Source organism: Rhopalosiphum maidis, chromosome 4 (assembly GCF_003676215.2).
Source record: "Rhopalosiphum maidis isolate BTI-1 chromosome 4, ASM367621v3, whole genome shotgun sequence".
In the NCBI taxonomy this organism is placed as follows: Eukaryota; Metazoa; Arthropoda; class Insecta; order Hemiptera; family Aphididae; genus Rhopalosiphum; species Rhopalosiphum maidis.
In genome coordinates, this window is record NC_040880.1 from 13,337,984 (window position 1) to 13,359,857 (window position 21,874).

At 27.5% G+C, this 21,874-nt stretch overlaps 3 protein-coding genes across 3 annotated transcripts; 1 reads left to right on the top strand and 2 right to left on the bottom strand.

Annotated features, from left to right (window-relative positions):
• Positions 1-6,838: 6,838 nt before the first annotated feature.
• Positions 6,839-11,612, top strand: LOC113560699 (palmitoyltransferase ZDHHC5). The gene is made up of 9 exons (XM_026966733.1): positions 6,839-7,258; positions 7,366-7,484; positions 7,568-7,725; positions 7,778-7,950; positions 8,339-8,533; positions 8,587-8,755; positions 9,432-9,622; positions 9,699-9,848; positions 10,707-11,612. Exons 1-9 carry the CDS (start codon positions 7,167-7,169, stop codon positions 11,266-11,268), a joined length of 1,809 nt encoding a protein of 602 aa, XP_026822534.1. The 5' UTR covers positions 6,839-7,166; the 3' UTR covers positions 11,269-11,612.
• A 378-nt stretch (positions 11,613-11,990) lies between these two features.
• LOC113560700 (derlin-2) lies at positions 11,991-13,762 on the bottom strand. The gene is made up of 6 exons (XM_026966734.1): positions 13,670-13,762; positions 13,509-13,574; positions 13,275-13,442; positions 12,736-12,858; positions 12,428-12,591; positions 11,991-12,236 (listed from the first exon to the last, which is right to left on the bottom strand). Exons 1-6 carry the CDS (start codon positions 13,760-13,762, stop codon positions 12,113-12,115), a joined length of 738 nt encoding a protein of 245 aa, XP_026822535.1. The 3' UTR covers positions 11,991-12,112.
• Positions 13,763-16,607: 2,845 nt separating this feature from the next.
• On the bottom strand, positions 16,608-21,853 carry LOC113560779 (ARF GTPase-activating protein GIT2). Its single transcript, XM_026966841.1, has 13 exons — positions 21,237-21,853; positions 20,585-20,715; positions 20,386-20,486; positions 20,150-20,324; positions 19,962-20,092; positions 19,714-19,906; positions 19,585-19,657; positions 19,342-19,518; positions 19,181-19,284; positions 18,873-19,097; positions 18,643-18,816; positions 18,239-18,409; positions 16,608-17,000 (listed from the first exon to the last, which is right to left on the bottom strand). Exons 1-13 carry the CDS (start codon positions 21,286-21,288, stop codon positions 16,839-16,841), a joined length of 1,869 nt encoding a protein of 622 aa, XP_026822642.1. The 5' UTR covers positions 21,289-21,853; the 3' UTR covers positions 16,608-16,838.
• Positions 21,854-21,874: the final 21 nt, after the last annotated feature.

Sequence of the window (21,874 nt, forward strand, 5' to 3'; positions counted from 1 at the left end):
TTTTCATGGTTATGAACTTCGGTGTGAAATTTAAAATGATAAAACACCGATTACCTGGAACATAGCATCGTTTATGATAGCAAAGAAACGAAATAGCGATAACGATTATTGTCATATTCTGTCTCTGTGATATTACTTTACTATTTATTGGCAATTGCACAAATGCCACAAATCACCAGATCATCACCTAACTGGCATACACCACACATTGTAGGTAATGGGTACGTCTTATTAGTTAATAATACGATTTAAGATAAGAATCGTGATTAATAGTTATTGACATTATTGTAGTGTTGAGAAGAAGAACATTCATAGACGGAGATTTAATTGAATTTTAGGGGGGTATTTGGCAATGAAGTTGCAAAATAGGTACCTATTTAATAATTTGAAAATTGTTCAATTATTTGAAGGAGATAAGCCCTCACAAACACCACCCAATCGCCACCTATGAAAACATTATATTACTTATTATTACTTAGAGACTATCTATCCGTTAAAAAAAGTCGAGTGTAAAATTATGACCCTAGACAGTAGTGTAGCCAAGTGGGGCTAAGGAGCTATAGCCTCCCCTATTGGCCGTATTTTTTAAATTGTTTTGAAATATTTAAATTTAAATATGGAAATTATATTACAAATTTAATTTAAATTATTTAAAATAGTAAATACGTTAACGGCAAATCAACGTTAATATGTCATCAGTATTTTTGTTTTGTTTTATTTGTGATTTTCAATAATACATGTTAAAAGTATTTAGCCCACCCAATAAAAAAAATCCTGGCTACACCTCTGACTCTGGGGTTATCATACGTCCGGACAGTCCAGATTCGAAAAATGTCCGAATTTTTTCCGAAAAAATTCCGAAGTAAACCGTTTAACATGGTTGAAATAAACATAATACAAAAAGTTATGTCAGGTGACAGATTTTCGTGTTCACTCAGTTATTTTTTTCCGGAACGTCACGATAAGCAACTATAGGTACCCTTTATTGTCACAAAAAAAATTGTTAAAATAACACATTTTTTAACATATTTAACCTAATAAATAACTCTTATGTACTCTTATTCATAGATCTAAATAAATATAAAATTGTATTAATGAAATAAAAATATAGTTTATCTTCAATGTTACTCCTCCCCCCTGAAACGGAAACGACATCCGGATTTGGTCTAAAAACATTATGGTAACCTTACGGTTATAAACTAAACAATAAGCTGTATTATGTTTTAACTCAGAATTGAGATGTGTAATGTATTACTAACAAATATGTCAGTTTTGGCTTGAAGTTAAATTTATTATAGACCTTTTGTCTTATACCACTAAACTAAATACTAATTTATTCTAGTGCATATTGCAAGTGTATTAACCATCAGGTATAGTCGTATTGACATTTTTTTTTTTTTTTTTTTATTGATCCATATTAGGATTTATTCCAAGAGCGTATTTAAGGGAGACGAAAGGGGGCAATAGACCCCCCATAGCTCGTATTTTTTATGTATAATACATTAATTAATAATTTATTTAAAAAAATTTTCGTTTGATAACGTTTGTTAATCGTAATGATATCATATTTAACATAATAAGAATTATATACCTATTTAGGTTATAAAAGTCGACTTTAAATTATTTTTAATTTGTATAGAAGAAAAATAAATTTCGACTCCCCCTCCGTGGTCACAACTCAAATACGCCCTTGGCTTATTGACTAAACCTGAACCTAACTATTTTATCAGTCTTTTTATTCTGCTGCTACTCTCCTAACTGTCCATCATGATATTTTGGTCGAATCTTCTTCACGTCGGCTTACTCAATGTTCTTTTACTCGAAAGTTCTGACCTAACCATTTTTCAGTAGCTCCTCTTTTTTATCTCTTTTACAACAATTTACCGTTTTTGAAAATATTTTACCGATTTTTAAGTCATTCATTTTGTAATAATTGAATTATATACTTGACTCTGCAAAAAAAAAAAATTATTCATCACAACTAGCTATCTCCGTGCACTTCGTCGCCCGTACAAAATACACCCGCGTGCTAACAATAATGCTAACATTTAGCAAAAAAATAAAAACTATTTTTGGTTTTCTGATTTGGTGTATAGATGATATCTCTGACATAGTGATATATCAATTTTACATAACTGTCCCGCCTAGAGTTGTATTTTTTCAATGGATTTACCGATTATGTATCATTCGAATAATCGATTAAATAATGACACAGCCCTAAATATAATAAAGAGGTAATATATTGAAATCATTAACCGGGATAAAAACTATCCTCTCTTATGACGGAGATAAAATTACACACATTGATCATAATTTTATCAAAATCGGTTTAGTAGTTTCAGAATGTATCGAGAACTTGTATATGTATATTATATTCTATGTACTCGTATATTTATAGGTATACAATTTATACATTTTACACGTTTATTTTAATTAGTAGATAACTCAGAGGTTTTTTAATTAAGACAAATGCTGTTGCGATAGAAATCTTATCCGTGATATACTCTTTCGTTAAAAAAAAAAAAATCAAGAAGATCTTATAAGTACTTCCAGAGTTTAACCTGTACAAAGATTTTCATTTTACATTTATATAGTTAGATTCATAATATAATTAATATATTATTAGTTGCCAGTTGGATTGAGGAAATTTATAATTAATAGTTATTTTCAATAATAGTTCAACCATATTATTCACTTATAGATTTATTTATATTTTATATTAGATACATCATTTTATAGATTGAGACTATTTTAAATTTTTATATGAATGTTTTTTTTTTTGTTTATTAGAATATAAAATAATATCCAAAATATACATTATTTACTTAATTATTTTTGAGAAATATTGGCTATAAATTAACAATTGAACACTTTCACCAGTAAAAGTTTTTTTTAAATATAAAATACCTAAAACTTTGTACTGAAATATTGATAATTATGATTGTGATTATTTCGTTTAGCCATATATTAAAATAATATAAGTAAAAGCGTACTAATGTAGAATTTTTATTGTATATGTTGCTCTATGTCTATAAATATTATAATATTATATTATATAAACTACAAACATTATATGTAGTCATAACATGTTTTTTTTTTTTATTAGACAATATAACAAATTATGTACAAGTTAAGTATAATCATTGATATCTATTCTATAATCAATGGCATAATAATATATCATTTTTTCGTATTTCAGTCCATGAACAACATTGTTTTCACAGTATTATGATCAGAGCTCGAGACTTAGCACTTAAAATCATTAAAAAGCGCTTAAAAACATAATTATATGCACTCAAATAAGCATTTAAAATACTTAAATTTGAGAAAAATATTTATTTAAAAAAAATTAAAACTTTTTTTACATGATAAAATATAGGTACTAGACATAATTTGTAGCTGTGCTAAAAATAATATAATAATTAAAGATTACAAAAAATATTGAAACAAAATGATTAGGAAAAGTAAAAAAAGTAAATAAATTTTTATATTATTAAAAAAAATCAAACTTTACTGTCGAGACATTTTGCCTTATTGTTTATAGATTTTCTGAAAAAACTATAAAAAGTAGAAAACCTGGTAAAAAAAGCAAAAATAATTAGAAAAACTTGAAATAAGCATCTTTTTGAAAAATCGTTGAAAAAAACAAATAAAAGCACTTTCAAATTTTATAATTGAACGTGTTGTAATATGACATACACTTCCATAGCACTACTACATTTTAAGTCAATTTATAAAAATAAGCAACTTTCCGAGCCCTGATTATGACACATAATAGGGTTGTATGAAAAAGGAGCCAGTTGGCATTTTGTTCTGGGGCATCATTTAGTCTTGCACCGGGCCTGAATGTGATACATGATTTCTATGTAATATAAGAAATATATAATGGAAATAGAACTTATAGAAGTAAGTTGGACCAAAATACTCACGATATAAAAAATTTCATCAATATCGGTCGAGTAGTTTCAGAGTTCATCGCGGACAAACACTATGACACGAGATTTTTATAAATAAGATATAAAAAATAAATTTTAGTAGTTATAATAATTAATATTACAAGTTTTTCGTTCATTGTTAATTTTATTTTCATAATTCGCTTTAGATTTTATGTGTTTGTTATATATTTAAGTACCTATTATTGTTTGTTAATGTAAGTAAATGAGGAATTAATTTAATTTAATTGATTTTATTTATATTGATCAAAATAATCCGGTTATTTTTAGTAATATAATATAATTATATAAATAATATCATGAACGACGAACGTTAAAATTTCTATATTTGAAATTTGAGACCGTACTATGTACCTATAAAATACAAAGTATAAATATTTAATATCAGTCATCAGTTAACCAATGTGTAAGGAATAACCCAATCATTTTAGTAGTTCACTTAATAATGTGGAATGGTCAAATGAATTACTATTTGAATTTGAAATACATAAACAAGAATCTATTATTTGAAATTCTAAAAATTTAAAACACAAAGACCGAAATATAGTTTACAACGCGTGGTCAAACATTCAAAAAAGTCCTTCAGCTTTCAATGCATTGCACAAGAGCTGAAGAAGAAAAATGAGTCACTTATGTCTACCTTTAGCAGGGACCATAGGCGCAATTAAGTGTGGCTTGGATCAGAGCCTCCCCTTAAATATTATTATTATTTCGGATATTATCAATGTTGCACATTCTATAAACAAAATATACATGCGTTAAACGCATTGTATTTGGTATTACATTAGCAATTAGCCATTGTACCACACTGGTTTATATTTTCTTGTCTCTTATCGGAAAACATTTGACGGTTATTATATCCCTTGTTATATAAATTCTCCGTTTCAGCGAAGCGTTAGTGTTAATTTAATGTTAAATTTATATATATTATGTGAATTTAAATGTGTATTGTTTTATTAGTAGTCATTCGTAATATTAATTATGGGAGTGCGGGGGAAAAGCTCCTTCGGGTCTTTGTAACTTTTAAAATTCTAGCCCCCCCCTCAAAAAATTGACCCTAGTTGTGCTTATGGCAGCCCGGCTTGCAAAATAAAATTTCGTGTATGATATCAGAGAAGTGTGAAACATATTTGTATCTTACTTTGGATGTTTAGGACGAACCAAAAAACATAAGCATTTGCTAGAACTTCCAAGCCCTGGTTATTATATAGTAAACAAAATTATAATAGTTAAATATACGTATTAGTAATACGTGATGCATATGTGATTAGCGAGTAGTAATACTATAATAAATTTAACTTTTAAGTAGGTAATTATTAAATTTGATGAAGAATGAACACGCTAAATAAGAAATATATTATAAATTAGTATAGTAAACTAGTAACTACTTATTATTACATTATAATTTATTTAAAACTGTTATGATATACTTAGAATATATATTATTGTATAACACCTTACAAATAATAAACAAATAAGACAAGTTGATGTGTGTAGAAAATAATAGTTACCAGACGTCCTCTTTCACCGGATATGTCCTCTTCTTAAGCTTAAATAAAAACGTCCTGGGGGTTTTTTCAATATTGAAAAATGTCAGGGTTTTCATGAATTGTGTGAATTTATTAAATAATCACTTCGATATATCGATATCAGTATATAGGTATTTATATAATATGTTCAATGTTTACGATCGAGATTATGTTCATAATTGATTAAATTGAAAGGTTTCAAGCTCATAGTTAAAATGTTTAGGTAACAGAGGGAAGGCCGGGAAGGGTTTATGAGACTACAATACTACACCCTCACCATTAATAAACAAAAAAATATATTAAAATACAATTGTATTATTTTAATAACTTGCTGGTTTTCAATTCATATTTCAATATGAATATTTAATTGTCATTGTATGTTGTTTATATGTTTCCTTCATTTTCGTCTTTTCGATATTATATACAATTTTATCTAATCATAGTAACAACTAACCTTAGCCATCTCAATTCCCCCAAAAGTTAAGTATTGTAAATTATATTTGACATACTTCAAATTTAAAAACTTAAGTTAGGTACTGACAAACCTTGATTTTGGCTTAACCTAAATTATTCTAATAATTATGAGCCAAAAAATATAAATGAAATTACTTACATGACTTGATATATTTTTATTTTTATATGTATTGGAAAGTATTAATTTATACCTCCACCTATATTATAATACATCATAGTCAATATTTAGTCAATTATTAAAGTTATTTAATAAAATCACAACGTAAGGTTTGTTGTTAATTTTTTAAAAAGAAAGACTAGAACTAATATAATTCAAAACCACAACACTGCCAAGCCGGCTTTACATACGATCGATGCATGCGACGGCACATGGCGCCAAAATCAGAAGGGCGCGTGAAAGGTGTCAAAATTAGAATTTGATCACAGGGAGGGCTGCCAAAATAATACTAGCACTGAGCGCTGAATGAGTTAAAGCCGGCCATTGCCAAGGACTATCATAGTGTAATATCTTCTCTACGTCGTAGTCGGAAAATATTATAAATTATTTCCTTGGAAAAAATATATGTTTTAGAAATTGATTTAATTTAAAAAAAATTACTTTAGAACATATTTTTCAATATGAATTGGTACTACTAGTGTACCGTCAATAAATTAATATAACAAATAATAATGTAACACCTTGAATGTTCGACTACAAAGTTTAAACCGATACTTAACAAACACAGTATGATAATGTATGTATTTAAATTTCTTCTTCTAATATTTATTTAATCTCCATACTTTCCTTTAGTGTTATTACCAACTTATAAAGTTAATGGCTTTTGTCCCACACTTTCTGGCAACACTGCCTCATCAAACCACATTATCACAGAAGTGTAAATTTTCAATTTTATTTTTAATGCTTTACGTGAAATTTTGAATTTATTTCGGTCACTCTCGGTTGTCCGTCGATGATTGGATATTTTACGCGCGGGCCGATTACGCTTCGCAGTCCTGACGTGAGAGTTCTGTACGTACCCTTTTGAACGCAATCGACTGACTGCGAACAACATGAGAAAACTCGATTTTCGTGCACACCTACCACTGCACTATTTCTGTTCACTACTTCTTGCACTGGGTCTCTCGCCGTCCAACCCGAAAAAGAATGACGCTTAAAATCCACACCTGTGGTGCAGTAGTAGTTTTCGAGTGACCAGAAGAAAACCATACAATGCCAAAATGCGGATTGCACACGAAATATTTGCCAGCGACTTTTGCATGGATACTGCTACTAGGGACGACTGGGGCTTTTTTTTATTATCCGTAAGTTCTCTACTTAGTAGTATTGCAGTCTCAATTACTTTTGTAAATTTTATCAATATGTGACTTTTGGCAATCCACTTTTTGCTTCATTTTTATTTTTTTTATAGATGTCGATTTTTTGCTCAATTTTATCCATGGGTACCAGTTGTTCATGGCATAGTGACGTTTTTTGTTATAGCAAACTTCACTTTGGCTACATTTATGGATCCAGGTGTAATACCAAAAGGTAAATTAAACTGTATATTTGTGCAATATATATATTATTATTTGTCGTTTTTTCTAATGTATACTATGTAATTTAAATTTCAGCACCAGAAGACGAAGACACTGGTGATGACTTCCAGTCACCTTTATATAAGTCAACCGAAGTGAACACAATTCAAGTGAGAATGAAATGGTGTTCAACATGTAGATTTTACAGGCCACCAAGATGCTCTCATTGTAGTGTTTGCAACTGTTGTATTGAAGTAATAATTAAACATGTCTTTTTTACAACATTCTAATCATAACACTTTTTAGACTTTCGATCATCATTGCCCATGGGTTAACAATTGTATTGGTCGCCGCAACTATCGCTATTTCTTCTTTTTTCTTATATCACTTAGTATACACATGGCGTCTATATTTGGTGTTTGTTGTTGGTATATTTTATATCATAAAGATAAAATCGGAGACATTGATACTTTAGTATCGTATCCTTTATATTTAAACAATTCTATTTTATTTAATAAGTTGTGCAAAAATGTGTTATCTAACAAATCTAACAATAAAATTGTCAAGAATGTAATCAGGTAATTATACATTTATACGTATAGTATATTTTATTAAAATAAAAATTAATATATGTTAAAATGATCTAGAATATTATAATTTAAACAGATTTATTTCATCTTTAACTTAAAATATTTTTTAAGATATATAATATAAAATGTATTATTATAAACTGAATGCATTCAAGTATTTTTTCACATAGTAAAAATTTACAATAGTAAATATATAATAATATAAAATATTAGTAATATATTGTTACCTTTTGCAACTAAATTTTTTAATTTTCCTTTATTTTAATAATTTTATCAGATTAACATTATGTGGCTTAGTAATTATTTTGTTCATACCAATATTTGGTTTGACTGGTTTTCATGCTGTATTAGTAGCTCGTGGTCGTACAACTAATGAACAAGTCACCGGAAAGTTCAAAGGTGGTTACAATCCATTTTCACATGGCTGCCGTCTAAACTGTATAATTATTTTATTTGGACCTCAGTTTCCTAGGTAAAATTTTATCACATCTTTTTTAACTTTATAATAATAATTTTGTATTTTAGTTTGTTAAAAGTGAAAACTTCAAAATATCAAAAACATAAAAAACAAATTCAGAACAGTTTTAATGTACCTCCGCCATTGTTAACAAAAGAAGATAATTGTGGGCCACCTGTCGCTAAAACTTATTTGGATAATAGCAATGGCTTACACCATTCAAATAATTATAATAAGGTTAGACTTAATGTTATTTTTCTGGTCTTAAATTTCACTTAAATTAATAATGAGGGATTTTAATTCAAATGTATGTTTGTTTGAAAATAAAAATTAACAACTAGTGCATGGATGGTCAAATTTTTATCATGGTACACATTTTTTTTAATATTTACATTATTCATTTATGATGCCCTTAAATATTTTTTAGCTTATAGTTCCCAACCCATAATAATATTAATGCTTTTTATTAGCATTTAATTTTTAAAATTTGTATTATATAAATATAGTATTATAGAATGTAAATCACACAAACTATAATACAACTTTTAATAGTTAAAATTGTTAGCTTTTAAATTTAGATTTTATTATTCCTGTTTTTTAGACTACTATTACCTATTTTACTATAATTAATTCAAAATAAAAAGCGACCATTTTTTGTCAGCTTCAGTCAAGTCATGCACTTACCGTTTCTTTTACTATGCTAAACAGACTTTGTTCTACACCACACCCATTACTTAGAAGCTAGCCACCAATGTCGCTTCTTATTTTGAACCGTATGTTTTTACGGTATTACTAATAATTGTTTTAACCTAAAACTCTTAATAAATTATAATTTTTTGTTATATTAACTTTCTTAATTTTATTGATCAAAATATACTTGTCTAATTTGAAATTTAACTTTATAACTTTTTAGATGTCACCAGGAAGAGAGTGTTTAGAGCTTGATATTGAATTAACTGCTTCACAGTCACAAGATTGTGAACCTACGCCGCCATTACAGCGTCAAGGCTCAAAAAACAATTTTTACTTGCCCTCCTATGATACAACTGACAGTGCCAGGATGTCTTATGTCACACGGACAGCACCACACCCATCACGACCTAGGTATATAATTTTAAAGACTAATCAGTTATAATTTTAATGTTTATATTGATTGATGTTTATTATAACACAAAAAAAGAATGAACGAAATGGGCAACAGTTTGTCAAGAGAAACCATGTTAGATTCAAATCGTCAATCCAACATCATTATGCAAAGTCCAACTATGCAGCAGAGAATGAAAGTTATTGGAGTACCTACAGCTTTGGCACTGTCTAGTCCATTAAGGCGGCAAGTATCATATTTAAATTCACTAAATAATTTAAATAATTATTTTGTATTCATCTAAAGATGTTTAGTTACATGACATAAAATAGTAAAAATAGAAAGTTATTGAATTATTAAAATACTGTGTATACATATAATGATAATAAAGTATACATAAACTTTATATGTAGTATTATAAATTATGTTTAATTTCACATAACAAACTTTATCAATAAAAAAAAATATGACTACTAACCAAGGCGTTTTTAAACAATAACAGACTGGTCCAGTGCCAGATTGATTTTTATTGGTGTACCAAGAATTTTAATTTTTAAGCAACCTATTTAGTAAATGGTATTACATATCCTAAAAGTTGTAAAGTTAATTTTTCCAATAGTTGATTTATAATTGATTATCATTCATTTATTTATTTACTTTGCATATGACTTATCGGCTTAGTTATAAAATATAAATGTTAGTTAAATACAATAAAGTAGACTGAGATACATTAAACTATGTTAAATGAGTAAGAAATTATAACAATAATCATTCATTAATAAGTAGCTAATTATATTTTACTCATTTATTTATTTTTGCCCACTCTTACATGACCAATCCACTGAGATTTTCTCTGTAGCTTGCCTTACCAATCTAGTCCTTGACTGTGCAGTTAAAAGTGGTTTCTGTTATTTTAACTATTCCTGGGGACCTGCTCTTATCATAATTTAGCGAATGATTATTAAATCAATTTTAATAAAAATATAAAGACAACTGTGACCACTAGATATATAATAATAAATAAAATTAAATAATTATTACTCTATTGAAAGATTAAATTTTGTCCTATGGCATTTTATTTTATTTTCTATGTTTCTGTATTAGATCGAACCCTGGAACTCCTACTCAAGTAAAACGGCCAGACTTCATAGGTGTTGGGACTTCTACTAAACATTATGAATATCAAGATCGTAGTCCACAACGACGTTTTTTGTCTGAAGGCGACATATTACGTGAACACGAACGTCCACCTTCATATCCACGTATAAATAATACAGTTGACAATATTCAAGAATTAGCTGGATCACCACAGAGGGGTGTTTATACATGGAAAGACACTCCTGGGACAACTGGTTCTTACTATGTCCCTCGACAAGCACCTACATTCAACTATTGTGCAGCACATAATGATTATAGATCTAATCCAACTAGTCCAACTACAAAAACATATTATCCAGTTCGTGGAGGGGTTCCTGTTTATCCACCTCAACCATCACCTGTAGGCAAGAAAAAACCTCCTCCTGTACAGACTAGGAGACCTATGTCTTTTGCCAGGGCATTAGACCACGACGCAATGGAGATGTCAATTAGTAGAGGAAACAGCACCGACAACGGAAGTCCTGATCGTAAAAGTGCTTATGACAAAAACTATGAAATATCTGTTTAAATGTGTTGTTGATAGCTTTCTTTTTAACTTTCCAAAAATTTTTTTTATGTTGTGTTAAATTATTGTCATGTGCATTTTCTGTATAGATTGAAATTAACTGTTGTAAATATAATATATATATTTTTTTTTAAGGCCCATTAAAAGCAAATATATTACTTAAAAAAGTTGTGTGTTAACAGGGTGTTGTAGAATATTATGTTAAAAATAGTGAATAATTATGTTTATTTGAAGATATGCCATTTCAACTTAAACCTTATTGTGATTATCAATTACTTATTTGTTAATTTTAATGGTAGAACAATTAATTATAAAATCTAGTCATAATTTTTGAAATATTACATTGTATAATAGCTTAAACATTTTTTATATAAAACTTAAATATTTAAAGAAATATGTATGTATCATAATTGATTGTATGTAAATAATATTTATAAAATATATACATTTTGTTTACAAAAAAACCCAATAACTTTGTGACATGTATAGTTGAAGTACATGAATATTTTGTTAACTATTATCAAATACCGTGATCAGTAAGCGTGGTATTTTTTCTTTTCTTTTATTGGCATACATATTTCTATAAGCACCCTGTACTGTTTTTATAGTTTTTACTAATGTTGTGACTTTTGTTTATACTTAATTGATTTCCTCAAAATTTGTATTTAAAAAAAAAAAAAAATTAAAATGATTATAGGCATTTTACACATAGTTTGGTTTTCAAATAAATATGTATATGAATTACCTATAAAATAATAGGTTGATTCAATTTTTATTAAAATTTAAATAATTATATACAGTTCTCAATTAACAATTCAACACAACAATTTAGGATATAAACACTGACTTATTCATTTTGACGTGCTTCAGGTGGAATTTCAGCTGCATTTCCTCCCCAATTAAATCCTCCCGGACGAAACTCTGGTGGAGGTACATGATCTTCTTCTGGTGCTGGATCAAGAAGGTGTTTTCTATCAAGAAAAGTAAACATATTTTACTACTTGAATATTAAAATAATTGGCTTACTAGTAATCTAGTTTTAAATTAAAAATGCTGAGATATTGTATATGTTTTCATTCATGCAGTAGTTTTACGTAGTATGTACATGGCAAGTTATGATTGTGCAATTAATTTGAAAATTGTATACAATTAGAATACTTACAAGAAAAGTGGTGTTTTAAGAATTTTAAGATTGGCTCTATGTTGAGGAAGCACGTCTTCTAAATAATAATAACAATGGCCAACTGCAATTCCCATCAAATCTACCCATGGTGTGTTCCCCAACAGAATTGAAAAACCAAGCAATACCCATGGCAAGTATGGAGCCTATTTTAATCAAGATATATGTTGATTAATATTAAATAATTAAAGTAAGTCAAAAACAATTGCATGTTATTGCAAAGTATTATTTATTTATTGAGATTATTGTAGATTATCATTATATTATACAAGGCTAATTTAAAAGATTACCTGAAAGTTTAGTACACCAAAGAAGTTCATTCTAATATACGGGTTTCTTCGTGACCAAATATATACTAACATTATTGTCAGTGCTTGTCCTAAGAATAATAAGTTGATAAAAAATGCCCAAAACTTATAATATTAGTTAAGTCAAATTAAAAATCATCAATTAAAAGTATATAACAAATTAATGTTTATCTAATTTAGTTTGTGATTAATTATCTATTTAATAAACTTGTATGAAAAAAAATTTAATAATCAATTTTTAAATGTTCATGATTTAATGGCTACATTCTTAATAGTAAAAATAAATAATAATTATTATAAAATATAAAATTTCAAAAACTGGTGAGGTGAGGGGTAAACATTTTTAATTTTAATGATTTTATCGTAAAAATTATAGATATAATTAAAAACCATCAACCAAAAATCAGTCAAATTAAACATTTTTTCTTAAACTTAGTATGATGAACATTTAAATTTTAAAATACTTTACTTACTCAAGAGTCAAGACTTATTGCTAAATTAAAAACTATTAAAAAGGATACAATCATTAATACGGCACCAAACAAAAACATCATTACGAAGTCTGCTGTTCTTGAACGAAATGATCCTTCTTCAAGCATGCGACAATAACGATATGTGAATATCATGTTAAATAGAAAATTGAAACCAATGTTTCCGAAAAACAGAAAAGTGGTGATCAATCTCCATACCTGGAATAAATTAAATTTTAGATTTAGTTACATTAGATATTACTCATTTGTATATATTTTACGTACTTGAAATTGTTTTAATATCAGCAATGGATTGAAGTACAACTGGAATGGGGAGACAACATCTAACTGCTGTAAATGAAATGATAGATACCCATTCAATCTAGTGTAATCAAGTATGCACTGATTCTAATCGAAAGGTAAAACTGAAAACTACTTTAACTTACCACTGCTAGGGTGGTGATTACACAAGCTGTCGTGTACGCTCTAGTGACTGGTGGCATTTGCATGTATTCGTGTCGTAGCGTATGGTACGCCATGGCTTTCCAAAGAAAAATCGTATTCGAATGATTTCGTTCAATTTGCACACTAAACGCAAACAGTAGTCCAGTGTGTTGACGAGATTGCTAAACGCAGTATCGTCAGCAGCATTAAAACGGTATCAAGACGACAGTAGAATACTGTTCAAGAATTATTCACACGAAACTTATGTGACATTCTTGGGAAAAACGAATGCAAATCAACCACATACACACTATTTTTTACTTAAAAAATTCGTGTTTACATACAACTTACGTACGTATGTAATAATATATTAAAATATATTATTATTGTCATGATAACGTGTTTTGGTTGCTGATAAAAAATATTTAGTAACAATCGTGGTAGAATGGGATAATATAGTTCTGCGCCATGATAGACTGCAAGTGAATATATTGTGTGTTGCTTATTTACTATATTTATTAATATATGTATTGTTTATCATGATTATTAGTAAAGTCAAGTTAGTTAATCATGATATTTATGATCTAAGACCATGCTTTTACCCAATATTGGGCGTTGATTATAGAATAGTGTAGACGATACACCTACGTATTTATGGTGTAGACTACTATAAAATAAATGCCTTTACCTATAGAGATAATATATTATCTAGGCCAAGGTGGATATATATCCCTTAGCGCAACTAAACCTCTAAAAACTCTAAATTGTAGACAGTTTACCAATTGATAGTATTTCACTTAAATAATAATTGTTAGGTATAAAAAACAAGGGATGCCAAATACCTTTTGACACCCCCCTAGTTGCGGCACTGTATATATACTGTATATCCACCTTGATCTAAGTTCTCTACCTTTAGCACGGGTATGTTTATAATCTATAGTTGTGCCCACGGTCTTGGAAGATCTAAGACCGTGGTCATGCCTATCACGAACTAATATATCTATACATCGCATATCTTAGTTCGTGGTGCCTACAGCATCTTAGTGTTTACATAGGTGTATGTGTACTGTTGTCTTGTCGGTGTACACATTGATATGATATATTATGTTAATGGGTGTACCATTAAACATCATGTTCATTGTTCTATGAGAAATAGGTGTACGATACTGATGTATATAGTAAATACATTGTTATATTCTGTGATGCATATAAATGTATAATATAGTCACCTATGATAAATAACTCAATTTTCTACCCCTACATTTCGTGCTTCATCCTGTTGACAGAGTAATTATTATTTATTATGAACTTGAAACTACCTCTAACAAATATAATATAGTAATACCTATACAAATATAACATACTATAAGAAGATAAATTACTGTTTCACATGCGGTGATCAGTAACGCCAACTTGGAATAAATATATTTTATGTTTCCGTTATTGTAACGAATGCCAATCAGTCACAAACAGACCATTATACAAATCTTCTGGATATCTTTAAACTATGATCATCAGCTATATAAAAACTAGAATATTGTTCGATACTCCCTAGTCACCAGTGAACTAGTGTACACATTAATGTATTATACTATTTATACTGTGTACCAATATAATCTTTTTTAGATTTGTCTCTTTCAATGAATTTATTTATTTTCTATGTGTTTTACACTACAATACACTAAATAATAATAAAAATTTATGGTAGAAAATTTGATCTATTAAAATATGAAATTTATTAGTATTTTTTCAGATAATCAGGAAAACTCCAATTTTCGACAAAGCCAATTTTGTTCTTTTGGGGTAACATAAAATTGTATAATCTTAAATACTTGAATTTTCGACCACAGTTTACATACTAAGCCATGTTCACACAGTCAAATATTTCTTCAAATATTTGATCATGTAAACAGAACATTATTTTTTATTCTATATTTTATACATGATACAATTTTCATAATATTTTGATGCTTTTCTAAGTATGTAGACATTTGACATTTAACATTTTACAAATGTATTACAAATATTTTTACTATGTCCATATTATGACTAAAAAAATAATTAAAATACATTGATACTATTTTTTATTTAAGAAATTCAAATTCAAATGTTGACAAAACTAGTCAAAGTCGCAAAAGTTTGCAATTATTTTTGAAGTTGAAAATGTGGTGTTTACAGCCAATGGTTGAAAAATTGACATATTATTCATATGCTATTCTTGTTGAAACCAATAAAATCAAAAAAATATATAGTTGATATTTTTTATTGATATTTTATGTTTAAATTTTGACAAAACCTAGTATTGACATAATTATGTTAAACTGTATATTTATAAATAAGAATAACTATAAAGTTAGCCAAGCAGGATTTTTTGGTACCTCTATAGCTATTTTTCTGTGCTATAATCTATTGGTTCTCAATAAAAGCTAAATATATGTGATATCTAAAATTCCCAGTGTCTGGTAAAACCGTAAAGAATCCATTTTATTTGAAAACTTATTTTGATGACAAACAGAATAATAGCCACAGTCACTATCATCACCAATATTTGTTATTATTTTTTTGAGACAATTCATATATTAAATAATATTTAGAAATACTAAATTAAGAATAGTCTATTGCCAAATCTCTATACATATCAAATTTTCTTTAAGAAAATAATTAGTTGAGACAATTATACAGATATATTTTTAATTAGTCTAAAGATCTAACTTATCTTTTGTTTTAACAGTGGAATAAAAGAGAGTATTTCAACACAATTTCACCATAATTTAATATATTTAAATATAGACTTATGATAAGTAAATATAAACTTTTGATTTGTTTAAACATCATAAATAATTTTAAATACAAAAATTAATTGAATTGTATAGTTAAATATAACCTGATGATATAAATTATAAATGCATTGCGAATACAATATTATAGATTATTAGTGATATTAGGTGCGAAGTTTACAATAAAATAATAGACCAATAGACAATGTTATTATGCTCAATATTATTTTGATATAAATTGTATTAATTAAACTTAAATTATAACACAAATATTACCCTGTATGTATATATTTATATTAATAAATAATTAAAAGGAACTTAGTAAAAGATTTAAATTTAAATATATATTTATAAATTTTAAAAATATTTATTAGTTTACTATCATCGATTATAGTCAAAACCTTGTCAAAAGCTGTTTAGTAGCTTTTGCAATATTGAATGAGCAATCCCGCACTCTTTCAACACCAGCTTCCAAACATGCACATTCAAGTTGTAGTTGAGTAGTATTTGTATTCAATGACCATAATGCCGATTTTAGAACATCATCATTAATACTCTAGATAAAAATTTCAAATTTAATTTAAAACAATTGTTAATAATTAAAATAATTAGGGTACTGTATTATTTTGCTAATTTTTCTTTCTATTTAATATTTTAATACAAAGCTAAGGTAGCTTAATTGTGGTTTAAACTATTTAAGGTGTAACAAGACTATTAGACAAACTTCCATTACAAATGTTACTATATTTGTTAAATAGTCCTGTTACCTCTTGTATATTAATAGATGATCAAAATTATTGCAATTCTTCAGTTTTAAAACAACATACCCAGAGGCACATGTTAGGCCCTTAAGTGCAATTTAACTTTTATGACTAAGGCACCAACAATTTGCTGTCTCTAGTATATGTGAACTTCTTAAAATACCACTTCTAAATATTAAATTTATAGTACTTAAATGTTCAGACTATTTTTTTTGCTTTTAGTTATTTGGCCTACATTGAAAAATACCTATGGATACCAAACTTTAATGAAAATCTACAATGATAATTTTTATGAACCATCCATTCATAAAAAAAATTAAAACTATTGTTTGAAAAATTAAGAAATAAATTATAACATTTTTTTAATATTAATATAGAAGTATAAAAACCATATAATAATAAATATTTGTACGTAACAATTCTTAACTTACCCATTTTAATTTTAGAAATTAATATTTTGCTTCTTGATAAATGAATAATTTTTTTATATCTTCATATGATAATGAAACAAAAGATTTGATTAAATAGTTAGAACTACCTTACTCTGAACAAGGCAATTCACAATAACAGTAATACCATCAGAATTAAATTTAAACAAGAATTCATTCTTAAACATTATACCCAAAATGGTTGACCTCCAGTGTCTTGGTTTAGTGGATCGCATATTATATTTTTATATTTATTAATGTCAAAAACTGTTTTTTTTACAATGCACATAAAACTTGTGGATTATTCTAACAAATTTAGTATGACTATAAATTATAATGAAGCAAATAAAACATTATTTAGTATTTACATTATTATAAAATAAGGAATTTTATACATTTTTTTTATTATTATTATTTGAATGATATAATCTTTATATAAAATTACAAAAATACAAAATTTACCACCCAAACCAGCTCTTTACTCTGCCTAATGGGAAATCTGCCTCTGAACTTACCTTACAATTATCATTTAAAAGTTAAATTATTGTTTAATCTATAATCAGTGGTTAACCTCACTAATTATAAAATAAATATTATTTGCTTACATGTGGAAATATTGCAGTAAGTTCAACTACAGCAGTCCTAATTTTTTCAGTGCCAGGAACAAATGCTTTACAAGCTTCTGATGATCTTATATTAGTCCATAGTTCTTGTATACCCTTAGTTACTTGAGCAGTATGACGAACAACATCTTCATATAATGGTAAACTACCTGTCTAATAGATTAGGTGAAATATTAATAATTTATTATTTTAGTAAGTATCTATTGATAATATATTAATCGTTTCAAAAATATATTTTGAAGTTTCTCGGTAATTTTGATTTAATATTCATACATACATGACAATTCAATTATTGTGTTACAAAATTGAGAAGGTTTGCATAGAACTATTTTAATCTCCAATTTTGTAACACATCTTTAGTATGGTCGTATTGAATAAATTCTTACTTGTGTACTTTGATTCATATCACATTTTATTCCTTCCCGAGTTTCATACATTGATACAGGTCTTATCGGTTGTTTAACATCACCACACTCGTTTTCATTGATTGCCAGTGTTGGTTGTTTTTGTCGTAACATTTCACATTTTAATTCTAAATTTTCTTTAGTAACTTCTTCTACCTTATATACAATTTCATAATAAAATCTTTTATTATTTATGTACTAATTAAACTAACTTTTTTTTTCAGTAAATCAATTTCTGAAATCAATTTGGAAATTTTGGCCTCAGACTCTGATAATTTTGTTTCGAAGGCCTTACCATTAAACAAAGGCAAATTAGGCACTATATGATTCATACTCATTTTGTTTGAATCTATGGTTTCTTCAATAGCATTTTTTTCTATTTGAAAACTATTCTCTTTACTGTTTAAATTAATAGGTGGTTTAATTTGTATTGTCATCTTTAAAATAAAAGGTTAACAACAAATCTTAATGTTATTTTAAAAACTCATGTAAATATCACATCAATAAAAACAAAAATTACCATTGCAGCAATTTGTTCAGGTGTTGCATAGTCTTCATCAGAAGCAACATGATCATAAAGTGGTTCATCATCATCATATTTTAATTTTGAAATAACTTTATTCACTAAAATGTAAACATTTTTAATTTAAACTGAAACTGTTTTCTTATAAGTAAATATACCTGGTTGAGTCCTTCTGTTTATTTCAATCAAAATTTGCTTGACAAGATTTTTAAATTCTTTTTGACCATAACAAGCTAATTTTTGTCGTCCTTGATTTTTCATTGATGATAAATCAGGATTTACCGGCAAAAATGGTACTGACATAATATGAGCTTGCGAATTTTTTTGTTGCCAAACTGTATATAAAAAAATGTAACATTTTTTATTGAGACAGAAAATAATTATTTAAATGTAGAAATTACTTTTTTCAGTTTCTCTTCGATCAATTTCATCAAAAACGTCCAATACTAAATCTTCAAACAAGTAATTAGGCAACTACAAAAAAATATTTTAGATTAGTAAACAAGTAAAAGATATAACATTAAATTTACCTGCTGCATCTTTTGTATAGCTTCTTGTTGATCACCTTCTTGTTTGATACATTCATCATTTGGATCAAATGGTATTATATGGACATCATTTTTATGTTCTACTTTGCGTCCAAATACATACATTGAAAGAACATTTAATACTTCATACATACTATCATTTAGTCTATCATTAATATCTTTATGACCAGATAACCTAGAAAATGTCGAATATAATATTTAAAGAAAAAAAAAAGAGCCAAATTAATTACTTGGCACAAATTGCTGGAGTATTTCCATTGCTATCAATGGCACGTGGATCAGCTCCATAGGTAAGTAACAGTTCAGCCTGTAATATTTGCCCTGCTTTAGCTGCCACATGTAATGGATAATTTCCTTTTTCCTACAATAATGAGAGAAATAAAATATTTTTAAGATAAATAACAAAGTGTATACTTACAGGATGATAATAATTAGAATCAGCTCCTTGAGCTAAGATTCTTAAGCTTGTTTCAAGATTTGATGTTCTGACACTAGAATGTAATTGTTGATTTAAATCTTCTCTGGTATCACTACTTTTTAATATGAACAACTGCTGTCTATGTTTAGCACGTATAAAATCTTCTTTTAATGGTCTAAAATTTTCATTTTATAAGCAATGATGAACAAGAAGAAATTATAAAATATTTAATTTACAGTGGATCCTTAGGAGTAGGTTTTTTTCTGTAATTCTTATTATCGCTTAAAGCATGTTCCCAAAGTGTATTAACATTAGCTTGATGTAAAGTCCTCACCATCTAAATACAAATAAATTATAGGTATTATTATTAAATATTTTAACAATTAAGTAACACAACAAAATTCACTATATACTTAGTATTTATAAAATATTTACATTTAATGTTATTGGACACCAGTCGGCACTTAAACTTTTGATCTGTGATATATGTCGACCAATACTACGATGAATACTACAACATTCGTCACAAATATATAATCCACGATTTACAACTACCCAATCTGAATCTAGACATAACATTTAATTAGTTGAATTTATTTGATAAATTATTAATACATTTATTGTATTTAAGGTAAATGATCCATTTATTTTAATAATTGACTAAAAATTTCATAAGTAAATACTAGATATAATGTATACGTTTTGCTCAGTATATTATTAAAACAGTTCTTAAGTTTTTATTTGATATTTCAGACAAAATCATCAGAAATAAGGATAGTATTAAACAGAAGTTATGTTTACCTAAATTATAATAAGAACTGCATGTTACATGTAACCTCGATAGATCAAATAAAAAAAATAAAAGTATAGAACCAGGCTCGGATTAAGGAAGGCTATAATTCAGAGACACATGGAAGAGACCAATTTGTTGTCAATTTAAAATTAAAATTTATATTCGGTGGTTGTACTATTTTTTTTTAAAGCGTAAAAACACAAACTAATTTCAATAAATTATTCTCTAAATAAATCTTGTATACTATACAATATTTTTAAAGTTATAATAAAGTAAAATATGTTCAGAAAATACCTGGAGCACTGCAATCGGCGCATGCATCATAGTTTTTATACTTATTAGACATAACGGTGGCGAACGTGTTTGACGATAAAATTCAGTTTGTATATATAATAAGGTAATGTATACAATGTATCCAGGCGCCCGGGTAGTGTACGGAAGAACAAATTCGATTTAAAAAAAAATACACATAAATGTCAAAACAATTGTTGGAGCACAGAAGAACATGGACGAACACAGGGAAAATTCAACCGTTCAAATGTTTAATCACCACAACTCGAAAGGTACAACTATAGGTATAGGGATAATAGGGTAAAGACACAAAAGTATACGCATAGATAACGCTAATATGCTATTAAGGATTGACAACTATTGGCATTTGACACACAAGTTACGGGATGGCCCCACAAGACATAGTCGAGAACTGAGAAAACTCGGCAGTCGGCACTCGCTTTATCACAACCTTTTTCAATTACTATCACAAATAAAATACTATTAGATCAAGATAGTACAGATACATATAATAATAATACATATTCTGTGTATAATTTATTCGATGATGCTATAGTATAACCCACGATAGTTAATTATTGTAACGTTGTAGTGGGTAGTAAGTATAAAAACATGGTTTCTGGAAGTGTTGAAACAAGTAC

Bases quoted from the DNA above. Each gene is read 5' to 3' on its own strand.
- LOC113560700 (XM_026966734.1), bottom strand. From the start codon at position 13,762: ATGGCGTACCATACGCTACGACACGAATACATGCAAATGCCACCAGTC. The intron at 13,443-13,508 runs GTACGTAAAATA...AATTTATTCCAG, and splicing joins TGATATTAAAACAATTTCAA to GTATGGAGATTGATCACCAC. The intron at 12,859-13,274 runs GTATCCTTTTTA...TAATATTATAAG, and splicing joins TTGGTGCCGTATTAATGATT to TTTTGGGCATTTTTTATCAA.
- LOC113560779 (XM_026966841.1), bottom strand. From the start codon at position 21,288: ATGTCTAATAAGTATAAAAACTATGATGCATGCGCCGATTGCAGTGCT. The intron at 20,325-20,385 runs GTAAATTAAATA...TGAAAATTTTAG, and splicing joins CCTACTCCTAAGGATCCACT to ACCATTAAAAGAAGATTTTA. The intron at 19,907-19,961 runs GTAATTAATTTG...GACATTTTCTAG, and splicing joins ACTCCAGCAATTTGTGCCAA to GTTATCTGGTCATAAAGATA.
- LOC113560699 (XM_026966733.1), top strand. From the start codon at position 7,167: ATGCCAAAATGCGGATTGCACACGAAATATTTGCCAGCGACTTTTGCA. The intron at 9,623-9,698 runs GTATATAATTTT...ACACAAAAAAAG, and splicing joins CCACACCCATCACGACCTAG to AATGAACGAAATGGGCAACA. The intron at 9,849-10,706 runs GCAAGTATCATA...TTTCTGTATTAG, and splicing joins CTGTCTAGTCCATTAAGGCG to ATCGAACCCTGGAACTCCTA.